The sequence below is a fragment of the Bactrocera neohumeralis genome, unplaced genomic scaffold (genome assembly GCF_024586455.1).
Source record: "Bactrocera neohumeralis isolate Rockhampton unplaced genomic scaffold, APGP_CSIRO_Bneo_wtdbg2-racon-allhic-juicebox.fasta_v2 cluster11, whole genome shotgun sequence".
NCBI lineage: Eukaryota > Metazoa > Arthropoda > Insecta > Diptera > Tephritidae > Bactrocera > Bactrocera neohumeralis.
The window spans coordinates 6,340,746-6,367,719 of NW_026089624.1; the positions used below are offsets into that span (position 1 = coordinate 6,340,746).

Below are 26,974 nucleotides of genomic sequence, written 5' to 3' on the forward strand. Positions count from 1 at the left end.
CGACATTTCACGGTCTTCAGCCACACTCTCAGAAACAGACGCAATATTCTCTTCTGTACGCACTGTACGCATTCGTGTGGTTGGTTTAATGTCCAATAAAGTAAACTGAGTGCGAAACTTGGTCACAATCGCATTAATTGTTTGCTCACTTGGTCGATTATGTAGACCATAAATCGGACGTAAAGCGCGAAACACATTTCGAACCGAACACTGATTTTGGTAATAAAATTCAATGATTTGCAAGCGTTGCTCGTTAGTAAGTCTATTCATGATGAAATGTCAAAGCATACTGAGCATCTTTCTCTTTGACACCATGTCTGAAATCCCACGTGATCTGTCAAATACTAATGCATGAAAATCCTAACCTCAAAAAAATCACCCGATACCTGTAGTCAGATACAGAGAGTTTAATAATTTGAATAGAGAAGTTTTGACAAAATAGTACTTATGGTAGGTGAAGAAGTCGATCCCCACAGGGATCTCACTTGAAAAGTTTAGAACGTCAATTTGTTTGTTTGAATACTTATTTAACGGCTTACATTAATACGTTGTTCATCATAATTATTTGCTTTACAGGTATTGGCGATCTCTTTCCAATCTTGTGGCATCTTTGTTGAATTCAATACAGTCAATCGCTTCCCTCTTGTTATTGCTATTTCTTTTTATAGTAATATTTGCTCTTTTGGGTATGCAAGTTTTTGGAGGGAAGTTTAATTTCAAACCATCAGAAGAAAAACCTCGTTGGAATTTCGATTGCTTTTGGCAAAGTTTATTAACTGTTTTTCAGGTAATGTTTTTACACTATTTTACCATAATTAAATTTTAGCCCGAAACACCGAATATACAAATGAAAATTATGAAATTGGTGCAGCCCTCACAAGCCTATACACCGCTCATTTTGAGATGAATTCATATATTTGACATTTTTGTTTAGAATTTATGAGATCAATGCCCCTTTTATTTACCTTTACCAAGTCAAAAGCTATTGTTTGCATTTAGCTAAGTCAAAAGCATTTGTTTACTTTTAAGTGAATGATCTTTAGTTTACACAGCACTATTTGTATATCGAAGTGTGGCATCTACAAATTATTGCAAAGGAACTATAAGAATCCCGGACCCTCGGATACTGAATATGAGTACCTGAGTTTTGCTTTATACAGAAAATTTCCTGATAATGATGCAAATAGTGATAAAAGTGTATAGAATTCGTCTATTATTTTTTCTATCCCCCATATATTAAATTTAATTATTGTATAAGTTTAGTTTCGAATGGTGGTTCTAATACGGAAGTAGCTCGTAAAAAGCCCACACACCTAATAATTTGCAAGAACAACATCCGAAAAAGCTTGATTATACATAGAAACACACACAAATACGAATACGTACCTATGTAGATTAAATACGCGAATTCGCAAAGAGTGTTCTAAAATTAACGCATAACGATTTTGATACGTTTGTAAAAATTTCGTTTCAGATTCTTACTGGTGAAGATTGGAATGTGGTTATGTATGACGGAATACTTGCCTATGGAGGAATAAAAACATTTGGTGCATTGGCTTGCATCTATTTTATAATTTTATTCATATGCGGCAATTATATATTGCTGAACGTTTTCTTGGCTATTGCTGTTGATAATCTTGCTGATGCAGATTCCTTAACAACAATCGAAAAGGAAGAAGAAATTGATGATGGTAAAAATAATAAATCACACAGCCCCACTCCAACTATTGACGGTGCAGAAGAGGAAAATATGAATATTGAAATGGATTTGGACGGACATTGTATTGAAATAGAAAAATTGTAAGTTCAACTTTGTGGAGTGTTTGACTCCTGGCGGTATACAGGCATTTTATTAAGTTTCTGAGTATTTAAATACTTTCTCGAAAATATAATATCAGGGATGAGGGTACTACTTCTGAAGGTGAAGAGGACGAAATATGCGATGAGGAACTAGAAGGTAAGTCTTCAACGAATGTGTATTAAATGGATCAAGTTAATTTTTTTAAGCATTTCATTTAATTAAGATGTTAAATAGTATAATTCTAAAATGTGGTTTAAGAAAATATATATATATTTTAAGACATTATTTTAAAATACGTTTGTACAAATAGTTATTCAATTACATGTACCTATATGTATAAATTAGGGCCATTAATGCATTCCCGAGTAACTTTTATAAAATTTAAACGCTGCTTACCCTATTCATTGTCATTAAAATCCTTAACAATGTTTAGAATCCCGTTCCGAAGTAGCACCTAGAGCAACTGCACGACCTCGACGTCTCTCTGAAATCAGCATTAAGAAGACTAAAAAACCAATGCCAAGAGGAAGTTCATTTTTTATATTTAGTAACACAAACAGGTAATTGGAAACACACAAACATAAAGTAATTAAAAATTTTTCCTTTGCATGTTTTGTAGCATACCTATTCCAATACATTAACACACTCAAATTAAGTGTTGCAAAAATAAAACGAACTAATAATAACATTGCTTCAATTCTACTGTACGAATAATTTTAACATATTGAAAATATTACATCAAAATTTCACATTGAGATTCTTCTTCTTTACTGGCGTAGATACCGCTTACGCGATTATAGTCGAGTTAACAACAGCGCGCCAGTCGTTTCTTCTTTTCGTAACGTGGCGCCAATTGGATATTCCAAACGAAGCCAGGCCTTCTCCACTTGGTCCTTCCAACGTAGTGGAGATCTTCCTCTTCCTCTGCTTCCCCGGCGGTTACTGTGTCGAATAGTCTCGGAGCTGGTTTCATCCATTCGGACAACATGACCTAGCCCGCGTAGCCGCTGTCTTTTAATTCGCTGAACTATGTCAATGTCGTCGTATATCTCGTACAGCTCATCGTTCCAACGAATGTTCTGCAACTCGAATATTCGCGGAAACCTCGTTTGGTATCGAACGGCTTTCTGTAAGCCGCCTCAACGCATTTTTCCCTGTCAAAAGCAGCTTTGAGACATTGTGTGTCACCCCTGTCACATCTGCCAGCTTATCAAGCTCTTCATACTCACGCATTTCGGCCTTTTTCTTTTTCTGTCTGCAAATGCGTCTCGCTTCCCTCTTCAACTCTCGGTATCTATCCCATCCCGCACGTGTTGTGGTCGATCCTAACGTTGCGAGGTAGGCAGTCTGTTTTCTCTCCGCTGCCACACGGCACTCCTCGTCGTACCAGCTGTTCTTTTGGATTTTCCGAAAACCAATGGTTTCAGTTGCAGCTGTACGTAAGGTTCTTGAAATGCCGTCCCACAGTTTCCTTATACCAAATTGTTGACGAGTGCTCTTAGAGAGCTGGAGTGCAAGTCGAGTAGAAAATCGTTCGGCTGTCTGTTGTGATTGCAGCTTCTCGACGTCGAACCTTCCTTGTGTTTGTTGACGAGCGTTTTTTGCTGCAGAGAGGCGTGCGCGAATCTTGGCTGCAACAAGATAATGGTCCGAGTCGATGTTAGGACCTCGGACCTTACGAACATTTAAAACACTGGAGACGTGTCTTCCGTCTATCACAACATGATCGATCTGGTTGGTGGCTTTTCGTTCCGGAGACAGCCAGGTAGCTTGATGTATTTTCTTGTGCTGGAATCTAGTACTGCAGATAACCATATTTCGGGCCCCGGCGAAGTCGATCAGACAACCCATGTTAAGATGTTTCATGGTGGAGGCTGAATTTACCGACCTTAGTGCCAAAGATACCTTCTTTGCTCACCCTGGCGTTAAAGTCGCCAAGGACTATTTTGACACCGTGGCCGGGACAGCTCTCATAAGTGCGCTCCAAGCGCTCATAGAAGGCATCTTTGGTCACATCGTCCTTCTTTTATGTCGGGGTGTGGGCGCAAATCAGCGATATGTTGAAGAACCTCGCTTTGATGCGGATTGTGGCTAGACGTTCATCCACCGGAGTGAATGAAAGTACTTGGCGACTGAGTCTCTCTTCCACCCTGAATCCCACACCAAACTTGCGCTCCTTTATATGACCATTGTAGTAAATGCCACAAGGACCTTCTCGTCTCTGTCCTTGTCTCGTCCATCGCACGGCGTCTTGGACGGCGGTGATGTTAGCCTTTATTTTCACGAGGACATCAACCAGCTGGGCAGCGGCACCTTCCCAATTAAGGGAACGGACATTCCAGGCACATGCCCCCAATTCGTAGTCCTTATTTCGTTTGCCATGGTCGTCTTCAAAAGGGGGATCACTCATCCGAGGCTTGTTCCTTTTTTCACTGGGGGTGTTTTTTACGTGGCGGGTCCCCAACCCAGCGCACTACCCTGCGGAGGGGATGTTTCGACTTCTCACTTTAGCTCGCCTTCAAATGATGTTTTTAGGCTACCCAGAGGATACTTGGTCAAAGACCGGAAGTCGTGAGCTGCTTGAGTCATATGTAAAAGAATCGTTTCTGGCCACTCCCAAGTGAATGGCGATCAGAAAACTTTCTTCACTTGCGTGAACTTCTTCACATGACTCAATCCTCACATAGAGATTGTGTTATTATATATTCTGAAATCAATGGATTTAATAATATCAACACTTAATTCCACATTTCAACTAAAATGGTCCGAATCTTTCTTTTGGGAAACATACTTTGCAAACTAATGTCCAAGGATATTTATGCTGTCAACACAATGTCAATACTTTTGTGATTCATTTAAATACTAGATATAGCGTTCTCGTAAAATTAATTAGTTATAAGTTAAGTATTCCTGGCAAAATTTAGTTGAATTATGCACGAAATTAAGTTATATTTGTATATACCCTACCGTTAAGCAATCCAAATTAGCCCTATAATGTCATATATTACTAAGATTAAAAAAAAAATAAAATTATTCAAGTTTCATAAAGTTTTTGTTTGTATGTATAATATTGCTATTTAATATAACTTTATTTTCTATCTAAATATATATTTATTACTTTTTTATTTGCTATTCCAAATTATATATAATATTTTATTTTCAAAAATGGTTTGATTGCAAACAACTTTGGAATAACATCTAAAACTTCGAACACTAAATCATTTAAATACATAAATGCAAAGAAGACGATGAAGATGTGAATACAGCCAGACCAAGACGCATGTCTGAAGTCAATACAGCTACAAAAATTCAGCCCATTCCAGAGGGTTCGTCTTTCTTCATAATGTCTCAAACAAACAGGTTTTTAAATTATTTATTGTTTTTTGTTTATGTTGCTTTGTTGTTTTTAACACAGGATATAGGAATGTAGCTTGGAAATTTCAATCATGGTTGAAAAAAATTGCAAGAAGACAAGCCTTCTTCTAGCCTTAGCTAGGCGTATAATACTTTTTTTTTAAGGTAATAAGTTTTTTTGTCGCGTCCGTCATTTAACCGTGAGCTTGTCTACTAAATAGGTCAATATTTCATTTCAAGTATGTATCTATTGCAAACCTATGTGTCTTGAGTTGAATTTGTTTAAAAATAATCAATGTAAAGAATTCAAAGAAGGGTATCACATATTAGTTGCGTGTTTATATGTATTTACTACTATGAGTTTTATATATGATATTTAACACATTTTCCTACTCGCAGAACAGAGAAATAACTTACTGCACCTCTTAAAGACTTACCGATTTTTTTCTAAATTGAACAGGTTTCGTGTATTTTGTCACTGGCTTTGTAATCACAGCAACTTTGGAAATGTTATATTGTGCTGCATTATGTTCTCATCGGCAATGTTGGCAGCAGAGGACCCACTACGGCCAAACGCCGACCGCAACAAAGTATGATAATTATTGATATTAGTATTAAAATATAAGTTGGTTTTATGGTCTTAATCTGATTGAAATACCATCCACCTTAACTACTTTCAATATACTACATTGGAAAACATTTAGATACAATCACGCTAACTTTTTTCTCAACTAAAATACATAGTTTTAAATCAAAAACACAACCACTGAAAAGTCACTTGTATACTTAATTTTTGTATTTTGCAGGTACTAAACAAATTTGATGTTTTTTTCACGGGTGTCTTCACAATAGAACTGTTACTGAAATTGATTTCATATGGCTTCGTGTTGCACGACGGAGCCTTTTGTAGATCTGCATTTAATCTTCTTGATTTACTTGTAGTCTGCGTCTCCTTAATATCAATGCAGTCCAGGTAAGTTTCTCGTAAAAATGTATTACGGACTGTACAATACTTAAAAACATTATATTATATATAGATATACGAAGAGCTAAAGTGAACCTAAACCAAAACTTGTACAGGGAGGTGTTTTGAATTTGACCATTTGGTCACACTGCCCCACTTTAGCCTTTATTGCATTGTGCATTCGGACAGTCTTATTAATTTTTTGTCTTTTATCGGTTAGTCCGCCTTGAGCCATACAAATCGATGACCATCAGATCGAATTAAATTAAATTTGAATTCATAGGTAAAAATTACAGAATCATTAAATTTGTTATCACGGTGAATATACTCTTTGGAATATAGAAAACGTTTTGCAATATTTCTCCTTGATAATTATGGCTTGTTTCGTAATGTGTACGCTTTAAAATCGAATTAAAGCAAGAAGTTTCGAACAGTCAGGATGGAGTTTTGCAATGCCAGCTTTCTCTTACTCTTTGGTGTAAGGTACAGCGGATATTTTGGGATGTTCCTTGATACTTCGAGCAACTTTACTTTCCACCTAATGTACTGAAAAATAGTATGCGTTTTAAATAACGTATTTCGCGAGTACTTTCGTTCTTTTGCTTATATTTAACTACCAGAGCCTCTAAATCTTCACCATTTTTCTTTAAAAACTACATCCGCAAAAAAGAAATTCGCAACAAAACAATACATTTTGATCATACGCAAATAATAATAGACGTAAATAACGGTACTTAAGTGATTGTTAAATTGCTTATAAAAATACTAAAAATATACAAGATTATCATATTGTTACTCTTAGTTGTAGCTTAAAGGTTGAAAAGAGAAAATTTCTTCAAGACAAAACATCTTTCTGTACAAGTTTTTTTGGTTCACTGTAGGTAATTTAGAACTGTAAGGAATGGAATGGAATCGGATAGTTCAGATCATAAGATACATATACGTATGTATGTATGTTGCAAGAAGCGTACGCCCTGTTAAGATACTTTATTTTTACACTAAATGGGTGGAAAAGCCTTTGTCTTGAGCGAGAAATCGCCGAAAAAGTCATGACATTTTTTTCCAATCATTTTCATGAATTCATTTCTTTTGGTTTATATTGGAAAAAATTTAAATCTGTTTTCCTCGTGCACATTGTGTATATCGGTCCCAGCATACTCAAAGGTCAAGTTCCCGTTTGCTGGTCAAAGATACAAATATAAAACTTAAAAATTGTAATTTATATCTGAAATTCAATTGAAAAACCCTTTTTCTTTTACATTACATTTCAAAACTAAATTAATTGTTTTTCGTTTTAATTCACAGTTCGAATGCGATTTCATTCGTGAAAATATTAAGAGTACTTCGCGTTTTAAGGCCTCTGCGTGCCATTAATCGTGCCAAAGGACTCAAGGTAAGGAAAAAGTGACTATTAATATTGAATTGAATATTATTCCATAGTTACATAACATTTTGAGTTATGTTTAACAATTAAATGACAAGACTAGCAATACATATAAAATACTTTATTATTATTCTTACTATTATTAGTTAAAAAATAAATCTATATGATTTGTGAAACGCATTGGCTAAACCTAAGCAAATCTGCTTGCTTCTATTTACATAGTATCATTAAGCTCTTGGTATACATACATAGTATATGTTTATGTATATTTTTATTTATTTATTTAATTATTACTATAATTTTTATAAAGACGCTACACAAGTACATATTCAATTAAATAATTTTGCAAGGGGCTACTTGACAAAAAGAAATTATTATTATGTGCCCAACAATACAGCGAACAGTATGCTGTTCAGCATTTAAGACAATCGAAGAGTAGTATCTAATTAATTTTATGCAATGCAATGAATATTAACTATTTCGTATTTAGTATATAACATGTACATAATGCTGTAGTTTTATGTTATTTATTATTCAACGCGTATATATGTATAATATATTGTAAATTGTTTTGTAGAGTAAGAATAGTTGACTATGTAAGCTTTAAATTTTGTACTTAAGTGTATATTAATACTCTTAAATCGACATTTTTAACCATACTAATTTTATATTAATAAATGGTTCAGTATTAGTATTTTTATGAAACAAAGCTATTTACTTCAATTCAAAAATTTTAATTGGAGTTTGAATTAATATTTAAAGATAAATAGTAACTGTCTTCTATTCGCGAAAGCAGTGAATCTACCAGATTATAAATATGTAAGTATGTAGATGTTCAAACAGACCAACAGAACTTGGCTCATAGAAAAAGTCATGACAGAACAGAAGACTTCATCTGCGCTAAATAATAAGTATATATATACAATATGTTACTTTGTCAATTGAGCCATTCAAAATGACAAAAATTCTTGATTAATTAAATATTTTATAACGAATACTAGCCGAACTTTTATCGAATTTAACATGCAAATTTTGGTGCTACTTTTGAATTAAAATATTTTTGGCAACAGTGCCTAATGATAACGAGCAGAGAACTGATTAACAGATGATGTACAACGGTTACTCGATTATTCTGTCTGCCTGGTCAATATTAACAAGTAAGGAAGGGCTAAGTTCGGGTGCAACTTGCAAGAATAAAAACCAGGAAATACTTTAAGTGCAAACCGTCAACCAGAAGCAATTATATGTATTTTTTTGGGTTGAATTACCTGCTATACGATTTTAAAGTATATACATATGTATATATGTACATATCGTCACCTGAAAAGCAAAATAACGTAACAACATTTTCGGAAATTTACAGTGGCATGAATTAAACACGACATAAAATGGAACATGAGTGAAACAAATTTTTAATATTGGTTAAAACTGGTTCATATCTGAGCACAGAACCTGAAAATGTTGGACATATGTAATATTATTTTGTAATTTGAAGTAGTGAATCGTAATCAATAAGTCACTCAATTTCGAATTTTTTGACGATACGTTATTTTGAATTTCAGGTGACGATATATTCAGTATAAACAATATATTCTATCAAAATTAATTTAATTATTAATAGCAGTGGCATTTATACATATAGTATATGTTTTTTAAAATGAAAAAACACTTTATTTCTTAACATTGACTCCTCTCCAGTACCCCAGTGACACCTACATCGCTTATTATTATTACGATGCATCTCGACAGGCAAAATATTATTTGAAGGTACGCTGTAATAGTAAGTAGGCAAGAATAATAGGTAAATACATATGTGAGCTTTTATTTATGTATGTTTACAGTTCAGATTTTAATGAGAATTGTTGGCATATTTGTAGATATTTTTTACTGAAATTAGTATCCTCAAATAGATGAATGAATATTCTGAGAAAATTATTGAAATCAGTAATCCTATAAAATGATAATATATATTTGTAGTAAAAATGCAGTAGTCCGAATAAATTATAATAATGCCAAAATTTTTTCATGCTCCTCAAATTTTTTAAGACTTCAAGAGCTCGAACATGCTCGGCGTCATTTTGAAAATTAAATATCAAGATATCAAATGCCTACATTAAGAATTTCCCAACTGCAATAGCAATCGATTTGACAGTTAGTATGCTTTAAAATTTTGCCTGTCGCCCGTTGCCCGTTATAGCATTGACAGACGGCAGCGCTAATCCTGATTAATTGCGCACTGAATCAAATCTTAATTTTTAGGTGACAAACGGCAGCTATGCGAGTTTGAAACCCTCGTAAACAGCTGATTGTCATTTTTATAATATTTTCAATGAAAATGGATAGAAGATAAACATTGCGGTTGTTAGCCGACCAATTATTACTAAACCATTTTTTATTACAAAAACATATCAGCACATTATTTTAAAAACTGCATCATAACACAACATCATAACATAAAACTTCTTGTTTTATTATTGAAAATTTGAAAAAAGGCTGTCAGTGTTGCTTGTTTTTTATTCACAATAGATTAAAATTGGCCATTTTTAAAAAATGTTGCCTCCGAAAATGCAGCTAACTCTCTAAAATTTTAAGGATTAAATGGGAGTTAGCACCGGAGTTATCTTCACTACTCCATGTGGTACCGCCTCCATTATGGTACCGCCTAACCTTAAAATATAATGTTAGTATTGATTTTATGTAAAGGCCACCTTTACTTCAGGCAGGAAGTGGTATCTTTCGTCCCAAAGTGTTTAATAACAGACTATAATTTTCAAGGCTTAATTTAAAAAAATTTGAGAACCTCAGTGTGTATGTAAATTTTTTATTTATTAAATTGTGAGACATATAAATTAACTAGCTTTGCCCCGTGGTTTTTTACGGAAAATAAATTGTGTACTAAGGGTAAAAATAATGACTATTCTCATTTTCAAAAGCAAAATAATTTAGATTTGAGTATCCGAAAAATCAATTTACCTAATTTGATGACTGACAGAACGGGAGAGTTGATTATGCTTATGTATTTGTTTTTTTACCTCGGGCTGTAGAGAGCTAGAAATCATTTTACGACAGTATATCTCGATAAGCAACATTGCAGGACTTATTGCTTTCTGCCTAAATAAATAGATTTCTTGCTTTCGACACCAGCGAGCAATCCAATTGCAGTTGCTCGTGGGAGAAGCAAGGGGTGACCAGGTGAATGCCAGCTACTTTTAGAGTTTGTCCCTGACTTTTGTTTATTATAATAAAGAAAGCCACTTTTAAAGAAAATTGCAGCGTTTGGACTGGAAGCATAAAGATTCTGGGTACTAATACCGTCTCTCCTTTGCCTCTTCCAGTAAGAATGGTGGCCTTTAAGATGTGTCGTCCCAGATCTGTAATACGTAATCTAGTATCGTTTCACGGTCAGGGCGCGTCCACATTCCGCATTAGTATGACAGGCACACCAATTTTGGATTTTAACTTATACGAGGGTACCTCTGATAGGTCGAGGGAATTTTAGAACTCTACAGGGTATATGAGGTAGTTGCGTCGTCAGTTGTCATCAACGTGTCTATTGCGATGTATGTCCACACTTCTCGTAATTTTTCTACCAATTCGCTTTTGGGCGTCGTGATAGTTCTTTCGCACAACCAGTCCAGACTTCTGATCATTGAAGAGTTGGACCCTCAATATAACCGATCTATCTTAGTCAAAAACGGTGAAACCTTTGGGTATGTATTTACTAACAAGTTGTGAATCAGGGCTTCAGTCGCTCTCTTGTGAGACATTTTGCATTCGTACCACACCATCAATTTGCACCATTGCAATACAGCACCGCGATTTTACAAATTTGCTTTTCTTCACTTGAAAGCTGCATCTGAAGCTTGAATACTGAGTGTGCGGTTCTGCTACCACTTAGCAAGGTGACTATTCCGGAGTTCCAAAGCCAGCGCAACCACTTTGTTTTCGCGCAACTGTGCCAGCAGCAAGTTCAGCAAAAAATTTTGCCAGTGTCTGCAGGTGCGTCCAAGAAAACATACGCCACGCGGTTTGTTATTAAATTGAAAATTTGCCTTTGCTCTGATAGTAACTCTCTGTTCAAACCATCGCCAGAATTTTATCCCCAATAAGTTTCAACGCTTCGTTAAAAATTATGTCCTCATTGGCTAGTGATAAAGCGTTTTTAAACATGTCCCACAATTTTCGGGGGTTGGAGAGGCCGCGGACACTTATCATAATTGCAAAGAGCTCTCTGAACGTAGTTGCGGACTGGCGCAACATGGCGTCGTTCAGTGTTTCGTATCATTGTCCGTTATCTTTAAGCAACCTCATCGCCTCACATGCTTCTCGGAAAGTGTCCTTTTTCGGCACATCTGCGATTTTGAGCGAGTGTGTTATGTTTATGGTATAAATTCTATCCGAGTATCTAAGGCTTTCTCACCTTGTCACTTCTGCATAGAACAAAGTCCGAGCAATCTTTTCTTCCAGGCACAGGAGGAAAAATGCAGTGAAGGTGGTTATGGCCGGTGTCGCAACTCGGTGTCGCAACTCGGTGTCTCAGGTTTGCCACCTATATATATAATACACGTACTCGCGTTTGGAAGGTGCGAAGCAAGTAATGCAAGTGACCGTCAACCGTCTCACTGGCCTTATATATTTACATTTATAGCTATAATAAATGGCATACGTCATATGTATTTACATTTATAGCTATAATAAATCGCATACGTTCGACAAAATCGTCTGCCCTCATGTGTCTGCCCGTTTGGGTCAACGTTGTTCGAGTCTCCGCATGGCCCCAAGTTCACGACATTTATTTTAAGTATCGTTTTAGTTGAAAAATATATTTACAAAGTTCCCCACACATTACCCGCAAATTAATTTTCGTCAATTTTCCGATGGGAATTAGGGTGCCGGCTAACACCATACCAAATTTTGTTCAAACCGCTCCAGCGTTTCAGCCATAAAGAAGTAACAAACATACACACTCAGGGACTTTTGCCTTAAAATAGTAGTATAATTAAGAAAACATCCTTTGCTGAGAACTATGTGCATAAAATATTTCTTCTAGCTTATGCCCAAGTTAAGAAAACGATTTTCAAATTTCAGGCTGGCTTTACATCTACCTATAAGTATATCGGTTAACATATAAAATATCTAAGCATAATTAAGTGAATTTATAATCTTGGATATACTATAGTCTATTGGCGTAAATAGGGTGAAACGATTCACTAATTACCTCAGTCCCCATGTGCAATCTTTAATGATTACGTTATTCCAATGGACTTTAATGGCAAAAACTTTAAATTTTCGCTAGCCCTAAAATGCACATTGTTTTATTAATCTCAATCTGATTTAATCTCGAATTGTAATGTAATGTAATCGGTCTACATCTTGGTCTAGCTCTCATATTCTAAATATATTGATTTCCGCCCCTCAGGTCGACTTTATCCTTATACTAAGTAATTGCTGCCTTTTGGCATCGTACATATCTCATTGGAAGATATCTCAATAAAACTAAGAGAGAATATTTTGATTAGAATTAAAATCTCAGACATGAGATAAAATATAATAATGAAATAAATCCACCACTGTTAATAACCATCACATCAAAAAAGATAAAGAAACTGTGATTAAAAATTGTCTACACTAAAAAACTGTATACTATACCTACATATAGAAAGTGTATGGAAAACTGGATTAATCGTTGGCATGCTTTTATTGACACAGGAGCATATTTTGAAGGTGATACTAAAGATGTGTATTAAAATACGTGAAAATGCTTTTTTTATCAGTTATCAGTCGGGTTAAATTCGATCAGACAGTATAATGGTGTCCGCATCACCAGTTACTTTTCCCTTATATAGTATACGTAATATTGCAAAATTTGCCCCTTAATATACATATATTTCAATAGAAGATATCTCAATTAAATTAAGTCACATTATTTTAATTAGTATTATGTCGTTCAGTAATAAAAATTATGGGTAACGGTATGTACATACCTTCTTTCAGCGCTAATACTATGTATAGTACATATATAGAGAATTGTGTTAGTTACTTTGAATATTTTCCCTGCTTTGATCCTTGAGAATTGCGAGAATGTAAAGTGCACAGTTACAACCGAACTTGGGCCTTAATTCCTTATTTATATATGTATTTTAGGAAAACATTTCAAACTTAAATTACAGTCAAAATCATTAATTTTCGTTAAACGCCTTGGCTTTTCATGTGTGTTGTTTTAGATATGAACTTGGGCCTTAATTCCTTATTTATATATGTATTTTAGGAAAACATTTCAAACTTAAATTACAGTCGAAATCATTAATTTTAGTTAAACGCATTGGCTTTTCATGTGTGTTGTTTTAGATATGAGGATTTCAAAAAATAATATAATGGATACATTTTTAAGTTATGGCCAAGAGTTTAGTAGTTTTATTAAAATAAGGGTATACAAACTTCTTTGGTTTTTCTTGTTAAAATTCTATTTTAAATTCGTGAGGCTATACCCTTTTTGGTGGTGTATACATACATACATAGATATGTTATTTCTACATTTATGAGTTCGAAAACTAATGTTAGCTAAGCAAATAAATATACTTACAATATAGCTTATAAAACTAAGAATAGAGCCATAACGGTCAAGCCTAAATAAGTATTATTTATATAAATATATAAGTAAAGCCTATGCAAATATATGTATATTTATGGTCATATTATTATGGAGGTAGTGAATATGAACTAAAACATACAATTTTCATTTTGTCTTTATAAAATTATATTATTATAGCATGTAGTTCAATGTGTAATAGTGGCTGTCAAGACAATCGGAAATATTGTCTTAGTGACTTGCCTTCTGCAATTCATGTTTGCCGTAATAGGAGTCCAGTTGTTTAAGGTATGATTTTGTGAGATATTTGACATTTTGTTTTCCGTTCTTTATTTTAATTTAATTTTATCGAGTTGAAAAAGATATATCCTTTTGAAGAAGATGTTTGAAAATCAAATAAAAAGAGATTAACTATTTAAAAAAATAATAATAATGTGATTCTGAAAGCTGAATTGCACCTGTACCTCACAAGTATTATATATATGCATTACTCGAAAAAGGTCCAGCTTTTTTATTGAAGATCATCCTTTTTCAAGAAGAGCGTTTAAATAAAAAGAATATCGGTTGAATAATTCTAACATCGGTTAGAAATTATTAAAAATGATATTTAATACTTAGCTTACAAATATCATCATTTTAAACAGCACGCCTTTTTAAGTTGTTAATAAACTTGATAACTGATGGTATCAAAATTTAATTTAAAACCTTTGTATATACACATAAATCTAAAAATAATATTGTTATTTTTTTTATAGAATCAATCATAAGTAAAAATAGTACACTTTTTATCATAATTTTGTTATCCATATCAGAAGGCTCACCTTGCTGAAAGTTTTTAGATTTCAAATAATAGGTTGTCAAAAAAGTCTTGCGGTATTTTCGCAAGTTGGCGCTGAAAGCGCGTAGTCCTAGTTTTATTCGTCGCATCGGGTCATGCTATACCTTTTTGGAAAGCTCATTTCACGCGCTAACACGTGCGTTTGATTGTCGTTTCTTTTAAGTCGTTCGTGAGTTATAGCGTCGCAAACATGGAGCAAAATAAAGAGAAAATACGGCATATTTTACAGTACTACTACGATAAAGGCAAACATGCATCTCAAGCCGCCAATAAAATTTGTGCAGTTTATGGACCCGATACAGTTTCCATTTCCACCGCACAACGATGGTTTCAACGTTTTCGTTCTGGTGTAGAGGTGGTCGAAGATGCGCCACGCTCCGGAAGGCCTGTCGTCGAAAACTGCGATGAAATCGCTGAATTGGTCGAAAAAGACCGGCTTAGTAGCAGCCGTAGCATCGGTCAAGAGCTGGGCATGAGTCATCAAAAATTCATTCTATTTCAATAAAAAAAAATCAATAAAAATACCGCAAGACTTTTTTGACAACCCATTATATTAAAATTTAATAACTGGAAACTGTGGTAAAATATTAGTTAATCCGCATTGAAACATTTATGAAGAGCTGGGGAAGCCGATGTCTTTAATTAATAATAGTTTACCGCAGATACACAAAAAGTGCTTGCTTCTTGTTGTTCATCAAAGCAAAAATATTTTCAACATCACATTTAAGTAGGGATTAAGTGTTATTGCTTGTACACGAAGAGTGACTTCCAGTTATTACACAGCCACACAAAAAAAAAAAAGTGTCCGGATCTGGGGTCGAGACATATGTCTTCCTATGTATTTCGACGCGCTGAATCTAAATCCGACATCAGAATTGGGCCTGCACGTCCAGGTTCGTCCCTAACCTCAAAAAACTCCTAAAATCACCAATATATGTAAAAGTAATCATAATATACTGCCTTAAGAGCAAATTTATATACAAATACCAATGTCTGCAAGATTCGCACCCTACGATTGCCGTGACCTTACATAACCTAACTTAACCTAACCTAAAACAGCCACGAAAAATTTTTTTTTCGATTTGTGAACGTGTCATATGTCTTCCTATGTATTTCGACGCGCTGAATCTAAATCCGACATCAGAATTGGGCCTGCACGTTAAGGTTCGTCCCTAACCTCAAAAATGACAGCATTTAATGTAGAGAAAATAATTTACATAAATTGGTCGTCATAGCATTAAACTTATCGTTTGAGCATGGTTTAAGTATATCATTCAGGTAACGCATAAAAAGCTTGAACATTATTTTCTGTAACCTTCCGAGTTTGACAGCGATACATTTATGGCAGTGAAATATATCTACAAAAGTATGGCACGAATTTTTCGCCTGTGTCTGTAATCAGGGCACCTCCACGTGGTGACGGTGGGCAATGGGTCCATACTGGCTAAGTCCCTGGGTAAACGGCGTTCATGCCGTCATGGCAGGCACAGGAAAAAAGTGTTTTACGATGCAGGGATCAGGAACCCCAGTATCGGCGTCTGGTCAGGGTGGGAAAGCGGGCCCTCCGACGTCGTTATCATGCAACCGTAGCTCTGCATTAATGGATAACTTGGTTAATGAAGAGTCAAATGCTACAAGAAAAAAGGCTCCTGGCATATTACAAGCACATGACTGCCAAAAAAGTTCAGACACATTCTGTTATATCTGCAGTAAATATGAAGTAAGTACTTTGCGAAAAAAAAAATAGATCAAGATGTGGAATCGCTTTATGAAGACTATTTCAGTCGTAAAATACTCAACCAATACACAAATTGGGTTCCTCACATCATCTGTAATTCCTGCAGACTAATGTTGTATCGTTTCAAAAATTCAAAAAACCAAAAATATTGCAAATATGTTTCTCCAACTATATGGAAGAAACCAATTTATAGAAAAGACTGCTACTTTTGCATGAATGACGTTAAAGGGATCAGTGCAAAGAAGAAGAATACCATTTCATACATCAATGTGTCTACAGTAATAAGACCAACTGAAGTAGATCCGAAAGCACGTATAGCTGATACTGCCGTTGAACACGATGATGAAATGGAAGTCGACAACCAGTCTGAAGAAAATAGTAGTGACACTGGTGACCAATCTGAAGAAGATAATGATAATAGTGAGGACAGTGACGACGCAAAAATGATTATGTTGCGTACCACACTAAGTCTAGAGTTCCTTTGTTAGTATCGCAGCTGGAGCTGAACGATTTTATCCGAGATCTAGGACTGCCGAAAGATGGTGCAGAATTTGCTGCTTCATTTCTGAAACAAAGGAACCTCTTAAAGCCGAACACAAAAGTGTCATTTTATCGCAATAGAGATAAAGAATTCCGAAAATATTTCACAAAAGATGAAGAGACATCTTTGGTTTATTGCACAGACGTGAAAGGTCTGATGGATCACTTGAAGAAAAATGCGTATAGACCTGAAGATTGGAGACTTTTCATCGATTCATCGTTTCGCAGCATAAAAGGTGTTTTGATACACAATACAAATTTCTTCGCTCCCATTCCGATAGCTCATTCGACAGTGATGAAAGAGGAGTATAACAATGTAAAACTTCTTCTCGATAGAGTAAAGTACGAGAATCACAAATGGCAAATATGTGGTGATCTTAAAATTGTAACCATGATATTGGGACAACAATAGGGATTTACGAGAGAGCCATGTTTCTTATGCCTGTGGAATAGCAGAGATCGGGCTAACCATTATGCCAAGAAAAATTGGCCTAAGAGAGCAGCCCTTGAACCTGGTTCTCACAACGTCATCAAGGAGAGCCTTGTTGATCCCCAAAAAATACTCCTTCCACCCCTTCACATCAAGCTGGGTTTAATGAAGCAATTCGTCAAAGCCTTGAATAAGGATGGCGAATGTTTCACGTATATAGCGCGAAAATTCCCATTCATTTCTGATGCTAAATTAAAGCAAGGTGTATTCAATGGACCACAAATTCGAAAGTTATTCAAAGACACGAATTTCGTCACTAACATGACGTACATAGAAAAGGAAGCGTGGGAAAGTTTTAAAGCGGTAGCGACAAATTTCCATGGTAAGAAGAAAAGTCCAGACTACAAACAAATTGTGGCTAAGATGGTAGAGAACTTCAAAAATTTGGGGTGTTTGGTGAATTTAAAATTACACTTTCTCGATTCACATCTGGATAGGTTTCCCGAAAATCTCGGTGATTACAGCGAAGAACAAGGGGAACGGTTTCATCAGGATATCAAAGTGATGGAACAACGCTATCAGGGTAGATGGGATGAAGTTATGATGGCTGATTTTTGCTGGATGTTGAAAAGAGAAACAAATACAAAGGGCGGCAAGCGTAAGCGAAACCCTTTGCACAGATCTTTCGAAGAAAAAAGAACACGGTACAGTGGAAACAATGCAGACTGAATACAATGTGTCTATTCATTTAACATTCATGACAAGTTAGATTAATTGGCTGATTTGTGTTAAGATAGGTTGGGTTAAATTAGAATTTACATACATTGATGCTCGTGGACGATGGTGTTTGTTAAATTTGCTATGCAGTCGTTGATTTTTAGATGACATAACTGCCTCTCAGGCAGTACATCACAATTCTCTTACATATTTATGTGATTTACAGATATTTTCAAGGTGAGGATCCCACCTGGACCAGTAAGGTAAATTTTAATAGTTAGTTCAGATTGAGCTCGTCGAAATACATTGGAATACACACGTCACGTTCATAAATCCGGGAAATAAAAATTATTTCGTGGCTGTGTTAAATTAGGTTAAGTTAGGTTATGTAAGGTACGAATCTTGAAGACATTGGTATTTGTATATAAATTTGCTCTTAAGGCAGTATATTATGATTACTTTTACATATATTGGTGATTTTAGGAGTTTTTTGAGGTTAGGGACGAACCTGGACGTGCAGGCCCAATTCTGATATCGGATTTAGATTCAGCGCGTCGAAATACATAGGAAGACATATGTCTCGACCCCAGATCCGGACACTTTTTTTTTTGTGTGGCTGTGTTATTTTTAATGGAGTGTATAGTATACTCGCTTTACATCCATATCTGTTTTCTTTCGCTTATGTTTAAGTTTTAGTGCATTTTATTAAATATACTAGCAGTTGTTTGCTTACGTTTATTCTCTATTTTAAATAAAATTATTTTAATTACCTTGACATAACTATTAACAAATTATTTTGAGATTTGCTTAATCTTATAATTTGCTGCTTTTAATCATCATCTTATACTTAAGTAATAAAGGAGTTAAAGCTTTAAGATGTGTTTAATAAAATATTTTTTTTTAAGAGAAATACCTTCCATTATGTGTACAAATATACACATTTATGTATGTATTTGAAAAGCTTAAATGTCTCTCATAAATATTCCGAAATAGATTTATATTAATTATAATGTATTTATATTTTAATAACGATTATGTGAAAGGTACTACCTATATATATTTAATGTTATTTGTTACTTACTTGAAACTTGAAAATGATTTACTTCTATCTATTCTTACAATTAGATAATGCATGACACAGAAATTATGACAGACTGAATAAAGGATTGAAATGTAAAGAGTACAATAATTTAATAAAGTATCTGCTAATGGCCTATGATTTAATTTATTTTGGTTATTTTATAAAGAATTAGTTTACATTTTCAAATCTCGAAGTATAATTTAGAATTAAAATTATTTGTTTTTGTTTTAATGCGTGAGTAGAAACAGGTGTAGAATTTAAATATTAAATTTAGTAATATAATTAAATATAAATGCGGGGGGATTTATACATAGTAAGAGTAATTTAACTGTATTTGACGTATGCCAAACATATGAGTAGGTCGCTAGCTTAGGAATTGCTTTATAAACTGGCGACAGCTACTAATATATTAGTTTGTATTGCGCATAGGAAATAGTGAACATTTCTCTGTTTTCAATTTTTGAGAATATTGTTGAAAGTAATTGCCAGCATTGCTAAGAAAAATTGTATGTAAATCGTTTGTACACAATTTGATAAAATATTTGTTTACTCTTATTAATACCTTATAATATTTTTAATGCTACTTCAATGTAAAAATGTTTAATTTACGGATATTTTTACGAGTAGAAACGTTTGCAAATAAATCAAAAAAGTGTAGACATATCCTTTTAAAATATTTAACCTATTTATACACCCAAACCTGCTTATTAATGATGGTGGTATTGAATAATTTTCTGAATTTGACATTTCCATATGAAATAAAATTAGATGGTAGTACAACATACATAATACACCAAAAATTGCAAATATAATATTTGCTTATTGCAGCTATGTTATACAATGACCCCAGACTTCAGAATATTTGAGGTTTGCGCCCAAAATAAACCTCGCTGTTTGATGCCTTAGCTTAAAGTGCCCATACACGAACACACAAGTGCGTTCGATCGGTATGAATTCGTTTGCCCATACACGACACACAAATCCATTTTGCGTTCGTTCTTCACAGAGTTAACATGTGCGACAGGCAAGCGGAACATTTCTTGGAATTTATTTCTAATGTAGCATTTTTATATATTTCTTTGTATTTCGTTAATAATTAAAAATTCTGAACAATCAATTTTTTTTTGCTTAAATCTCTTTAAAAAATATATAAGAATATGTCCCAAAAGTTATGGATGGGATTTCGAAATATTATCGAAGCTAGAAGGGAAATAGTAACTGAGCGTTTAGCAGATATATGCGCTTGGGTTAAAATCGAAAACTTTGAAGCGTGATTTCTCGGTTTTCCATTTTTACGATTATTTTTAATTGGCGGGCAGGATAGAGAAAAACCAAACGTTTGTTTTATGGAATTGGGGCAAAGTTTAGTATCTTTGGCATAAAATTATCTTCTATTTAAACTAAAAACACTAAGATAAGATAAACAAGATAAAGTAAATTTTGTTGGTCAAATTCACTTTTTTTTTAATTTTTAAAAAATTTTTAAAATTTTACCCTTATTTTTGAAATTTTCTTAGTTTAACTAGAATATAAATTATTAAAAAATATGAATCTCTTTGAATATTTTGCTTTGATAGAAATTGCGACCTGCATCCTGCCCGCCGTCCGAAAACTGCCCATGTGAGATGCATCGGGCAATTGCTTCGCAAATGCAGAATATCAAAGATTTCGTATCCAAAAATTTTTGAAAGATCTTAAAATATATAACTATAAAGCCTAGAAATTTTGCATGAATTAATTATTTCTTTCCCTCTCAAAAAATCGATTTTTTGAAGCCTCTAAAGCAGGCCTTAACACTTGCCTTTGTTCGTCCGCGATCTTCACTGTTCGGCGACACGAGAGAAATGAGATTTTGTTCGCGCACAACGCCATACACGACACACATGAGCGCGCACCAATCGTAAATAGTCAAGCATTTTCGCGAACATGGATCGGTGCGCGCACAAGCCCATACACGAGTAAACCGCATGTGAACACATACCCATCGAACGCACTTGTGTGTCGTGTATGGGCACTTTTACAAATAACCAATTCTAGATAAATATGTAGTTATCCCTTTATATTTATTGGCCGCTGAGAATTCCAACAAAGTGATTTTTTCGTGTTGACCTTCACGTAATTCTTCTATTGTGCATTCATTTGAACATAATCACTCGTTAAAAGTTTTGGCAAAACTTAAATAATATGTAATGTCATACATAGTTACCAAAAACTGAATGGAATACCCTTATTACGGCTTGCAACTCCACTCGGTTGATTTGAAGTGCTGAACACATAGAGCGGGACAGACTGCAAGCGACATATGCCAAATATTAAAATACACACGTTCTAAAGGACACAGTTATTTAGACAGCTGCACGACTTCCAGAGATAAAGAGATGTTTAACTCCTCTATCACTGGAAGTGAGAGAGCAATTGCTAAACGTCAAAACCTACTGAACTTTGACAGCTAATCGAGTTCAGTAGGTTTTGACGTTTATTAATTGGAAACGAGCGATGGCCAGATTGAAATCTTACCAAAAAAATTTGTAAACGAAGGGATTTGTTGCATCGTTCAAGACCACTTTTAAAAAATGTAAAACAATGAAAATTAAATAAATTTGTGAAATTTAAAGGTGTTTGATGAAACGTTTTGTAATTTGAAGCATCGTAGTATTATTTTCAATGGAAAATGATTAAAAACCATTCATGATTGAGAGTTGACAAGCTTAAATTCTTTTATTGGGTATTGAAAGGTCAAACGTCAGTTGTTCTAATATACTTTAAAAATATTTAACTAGTTTCTCCATATAATAAATAACCACCATATAATAATTTTAATTCGTGCTAAATGTTGGGTGTTGGGTTGATAAATGCCCAAAAATTATTATTTTGTTCAATCTTCCCATCATGGAAAATGTTATAAAAAACGCAAATTTTGAAGCGCTCTCACACTGCAATAAGTTGAACATCACTTTATTCTTGGTTGTGGCTCTCGCTAACTGCGTTGTCTTGTGTACATGCCGGCCAATTTTATGTCGCTTTCTTCTTAAAAATGTTCATGTAGAAGGATTCACGACGCCATTTACAGCTCACTGTCGTGCTGCCATGTCTCTATGTGCTTAGCACTTCATCGCTGACGGACATTGTAGAAAACTGCAATGACATAAAACTGTTGAACTTCGATAACACTTCAACCAAATTTTTTTTTCCGGTTTGAATTGATATCGATAATACCGACTTTCAAAATATGATACAGTTGAGTTAAAACCCGTAATATGGGCTTAAATTTTATGTCTGATGTCTAAAGGTAGACATCTTTTTACGTATATATAGTATTATCGTATCGTATTCTACAGAGATTAAAATCGTTCAAATAATCAAAACAAATCGTAGTTGGGCAATAATGTATATTATATACATACATATATGTATATATATGGTGTATGTATATATATATATATAGTATATGTATAGTATATATATAAATTTGATCCACACAAGTTAGCCCCACGCACACTCCTTTTGTTCAGTTTAACAAAATATTCTTGAGTACTATCCTTATTATTATTTATAATATTACTGATATTGACGTAGAAAACTGAAAAAAGAGATTATTTTAATTACATTTATCGATCAATGATAAATGTGATTTATTATTTTTTGATAGCGCATACGTTATAAGATTTCGATCACACTTAGCAGCGCTAAACACGCTATCAAAGCATATGATTAAAGTAACGCATTTAAATGTTATATTTCTTTTTACTATAACTAGGCCATTATCAATAATCTCCCTGAAATAATATGTATTATGTTTTATGAAACTACCAAGACTAGTATTTTTCTTTTTAAATTATGCAAAATATACGTTCTTTATGTTATATTTAATAATTTGTAAGTAATACCCTAATTAATTTTAGAAATAGATATAGATATATGTAATAATGCCTCTCCATAATTATAACGTCCTTTTTCTTTTCTTTTTTCGTTTCTTTCCATATACTTACATGCACTTACAACTTAAAATAATGTTTATTATAAACCATGAAACAAACAACCACGATGATATAAATACATATTTACATAAAAACTATATTGAACATTATATTATTAAACATGATACTGAAAATTCGATTGTTTTGATGGTTCGGAACATGTCGACATACACAAATTTTTTCCGCGCTACTGACTCCTCTTCCTTTCATCGTTATCAACTTTTTGTTTAATTACTCATGGCTTTTTATGAATTACTCATCGCTTTTATCGCCGCGATCATTACTTAATTAATCAATTTACACATATGTATCTAAATTAATAAAAATATAAAATAATGTACAATAAATTATTCATAAATAACACAATGTATAAATTTAAAAATATATTATTCTTTAATTATCACTCATACTTAATCAGTATGTTGTAAAATGTGTTGTTGTCGCGATAAAAACAATTGGTAACATTATGCTAGTTACCTATTTGCTACAATTTATGTTTGCTGTCATTGGAGTGCAACTTTTTAAGGTAACTTTGTTATGATAATAAAAATGTTTTCTCATAGACAACAAGTCGGGTCTATCTTTGTTTGTACATACATACATATGTATGTATATTAGGATGGGCCAAAAAAAGAGAAAGTTTTTTGCACTTGGTACTCTGAAAAATTGGTTGATAGACACCTCTAAGAAAGGCTCTCCAAGCATGTGCTTTTAATTGTAACGGAAAGGTTTTTAATGTTTTTAAAGAAAAATACGCAGGAAGAATAACTTAATTCTACTTATGTGCCTTGTACGCAGACTTTTTCTAATGGATTTTCTTTTCGTCTGTATATTTTGTTTTATTTATATGTTTTTGTCAGCAATTTAATAACTTTAATTTTATAAAGCTACACCTATTAAATATCCTTTAATCAATATCAAATAAATTGTTTTTTGTAAAATATATATAAAGTTATTTTTCCCATTAAGTTATTTTTGTTGGTATCGTGTACGCAGACATTTTCTTCTTAGTGAATTGCAATATTAAGAGCACGCATTATATCGGATATATTAAAGTTTAAATTCAAAAATGTGCAAATTCGGTCAACGAAAAAAACCCTGCCTCTATATATTACTTTTAATGGTAAACGTTACTTTATCATACATTGTATCTTAGATTTGCTTAAAAACATGTTATCGAGCATACTTGAATTATGCCAAAAGTTAGGCAGTCTTAACCTTCTGCTGACCGTAAATATTTTCTTTGATCGATATGTCTTTGAATGGCATTTCGGAACTTTTTTTCTTACATTGTGTGGTTTAGCGTTTAATATGAATGGCATCGATCTGAACATTTGTGTAAGCCCCATATTCTAAAGTAATAATTCCCAATTACGATTTCTTACTCCTATACTCAATTTATTCATTAGCTTTCAAACCCTATGGATGGATTTATACCTCATATATCATTGCGAGATTACTTGTTATAACTATTTTTTTTCGCACTGCAAGAGGGGAACGATATTGTTTTTAATCGTTTTTGTGCTTTGTTCTACGAAAAGCGCTCTAACAAAGTTTGTATCTTGTTTTAATAGCAGTGTGTCAAAACTAACTACAAACGTATATGAACGTGGGAGTTTACATATCTATTTAGCACATTTGTACCGCATTTTCATACTGCTCGCTCTCATGCTTTTTTAGGGACATCCTTCTTCTCTATTGGCACAGTCACCGCTTACGTGGTTATAGTCGAGTTTACAACAGCGCGCCAGTCGTTCTTCCTTTTCACTGTTCGGCGACAATTAGAGATTCCAAGTGTAAACAGGTCCTTCTTCACCTAGTATTTCTAACTCTGTTGAGGTCTTCTACGGCTTCCCCCGGCGGATAATGAGTCGAATAATCTCAGAGGTGAATTGGTTTCATCCATTCGGACGACATGACCTAGCCGGCGTAGCCGCTATCTTTTAATTCGCTGAGTTATGCTAATGTTGTCGTTTATCTCGTTATTCCATAGACTGCGGTATTCGCCGTTGCCAATGTTCAAAGTACCATATAATTTCCGCAGAGCCTTTCCCTCGAACACTTGTAATGCCGACTCATCAGATATTGTCATCCTCCACGATATAGAATTTGGTCTTTATTCGTCGAGAGAGGACTATACTTCTCAATTGCCTACTCAGTCCGAAGTAGCACCTGTGGGCAAGAGTTATTCTGGTTAGCTTTCCGAGGCCAAAGTTGTTGTTTCTGTTAATGCTAGTTTCAAGATAAGCAAAATTATCTATGACCTCGAAGATAAGACTGTCGACAGTGACGTGGCAGCCAAGTCCTAGCAACGACTATTTGTATAATGACAGGAGATATTTCGTCTTGCCCTCACACATGTTGCGGCCGATTGTAAAGTTGGGAGGTAGGCAGTCTGTTTTCTTCCCACTGCGACACGTCACTCCTCATCATTCTTCTACATTTTTCAAAACCCCATAATTTTATTTGCAGCTGTACGTAAGGAGCTTGAAATGCCGTCACACAGTTTTCTTATACCGAGTTGCTGACGAGTGCGCTCAGAGAGTAGGAGTGCTAGTCGAGCAGAAAATTACTGTTGTGATTGCAGTTTCTCGACGTCGACCCTTCCCTGTATTTATTTACGTGTTTTTTCACAGCAAGATAATGGTTCGAGTCAATACTAGGTCCTCAGAGTGTACGAACGTCTTAAACACTAGAGACGTATCTTCCGTCTATCACAACATGATCGATCTGGTTGGTGGCGTTTTGATCCGGAGACAGTCAGGTAGCTTGATGAATTGCCATAACCATATTTCGAGCCCTGTCGAATTCGATCAGCCTCAACCCACTTGGGGATGTTTCATAGAGTCTTAATTTACAGAACGCTGTTGCAAAGATACCTTCTTTGCTTACCCTGGCATAAAGTGCGCTCCAAGCGCACATTGAAGACATCTGTGGTCACATCGTCCTTTTTTCGATCGAGACAAGGGAGCACCATCGCACTTCTTGAACGGCGCTGATGTCTGCCGACTGGCTAGCGTTACCTTCACAATTAAAAGACTAGACATTCTAGGTGCAATCCCTTAAATCGTAATCCTTAATACGTTTGCAGCGGTCGTCATCAGAAGGGGGGTTATTTTGTTCCTTTTATTGTGGATGTTTTTTTAAGGACGTTTTTTGGCTAACCTTGGTCTAAGACCGGAAGTCGTAAGCAGTGAGCCATATGTGAAATAATCGTTTCTGGTCACTCCTTACACATGGATTATTTTTATTTATATTTATCGGTTATAATCAAGTATTATAAGATTATGTGTTAGAGGGTTACTACGAGTATACGACAAAGCGTATCATCGATAACAAGTAAGAGAGGGCTGTGTTCGAGTGTAACCGAACATTTCATACTCTTGCAACTTGCCAGGACCAAAGCCAATGATATACAATAAGGTGCAAAACGTCAACCATACACTGACCGCCATATTTGTTTGTTAGAGTAACAAAAATAGCTATAATGGTATGTAGTACTATATGGGAAATTTGTTGACCAATTTCACATATTTTTGGCCGATTTGCTGCGAACAGCGC

The 26,974-nt window shown here is 34.4% G+C and overlaps 1 protein-coding gene and 1 long non-coding RNA gene across 4 annotated transcripts in view; one reads left to right on the forward strand and one right to left on the reverse strand.

Annotated features, from left to right (window-relative positions):
- The window catches only part of LOC126765662 (voltage-dependent calcium channel type D subunit alpha-1), a 74,314-nt gene that overhangs the window by 15,378 nt on the left and 31,962 nt on the right, over window positions 1–26,974 (forward strand). Inside the window, exons 12-19 of one of the 3 annotated variants that reach the window (XM_050483228.1) lie at window positions 577–787; window positions 1,475–1,800; window positions 1,899–1,957; window positions 2,235–2,361; window positions 5,616–5,745; window positions 5,962–6,128; window positions 7,425–7,512; window positions 23,832–23,939. In XM_050483228.1, the coding sequence (XP_050339185.1) occupies window positions 577–787; window positions 1,475–1,800; window positions 1,899–1,957; window positions 2,235–2,361; window positions 5,616–5,745; window positions 5,962–6,128; window positions 7,425–7,512; window positions 23,832–23,939 (1,216 nt within the window). Of the gene's footprint in view, window positions 1–576; window positions 788–1,474; window positions 1,801–1,898; window positions 1,958–2,234; window positions 2,362–5,043; window positions 5,162–5,615; window positions 5,746–5,961; window positions 6,129–7,424; window positions 7,513–23,831; window positions 23,940–26,974 lie in introns of all 3 variants that reach the window. The other 2 variants (XM_050483226.1, XM_050483229.1) reach the window with 2 other exon arrangements.
- Window positions 22,129–23,838, reverse strand: LOC126765824 (uncharacterized). Its single transcript, XR_007668618.1, has 2 exons — window positions 23,426–23,838; window positions 22,129–22,571 (listed from the first exon to the last, which is right to left on the reverse strand). It is a non-coding gene; the product is annotated as an uncharacterized LOC126765824 (long non-coding RNA).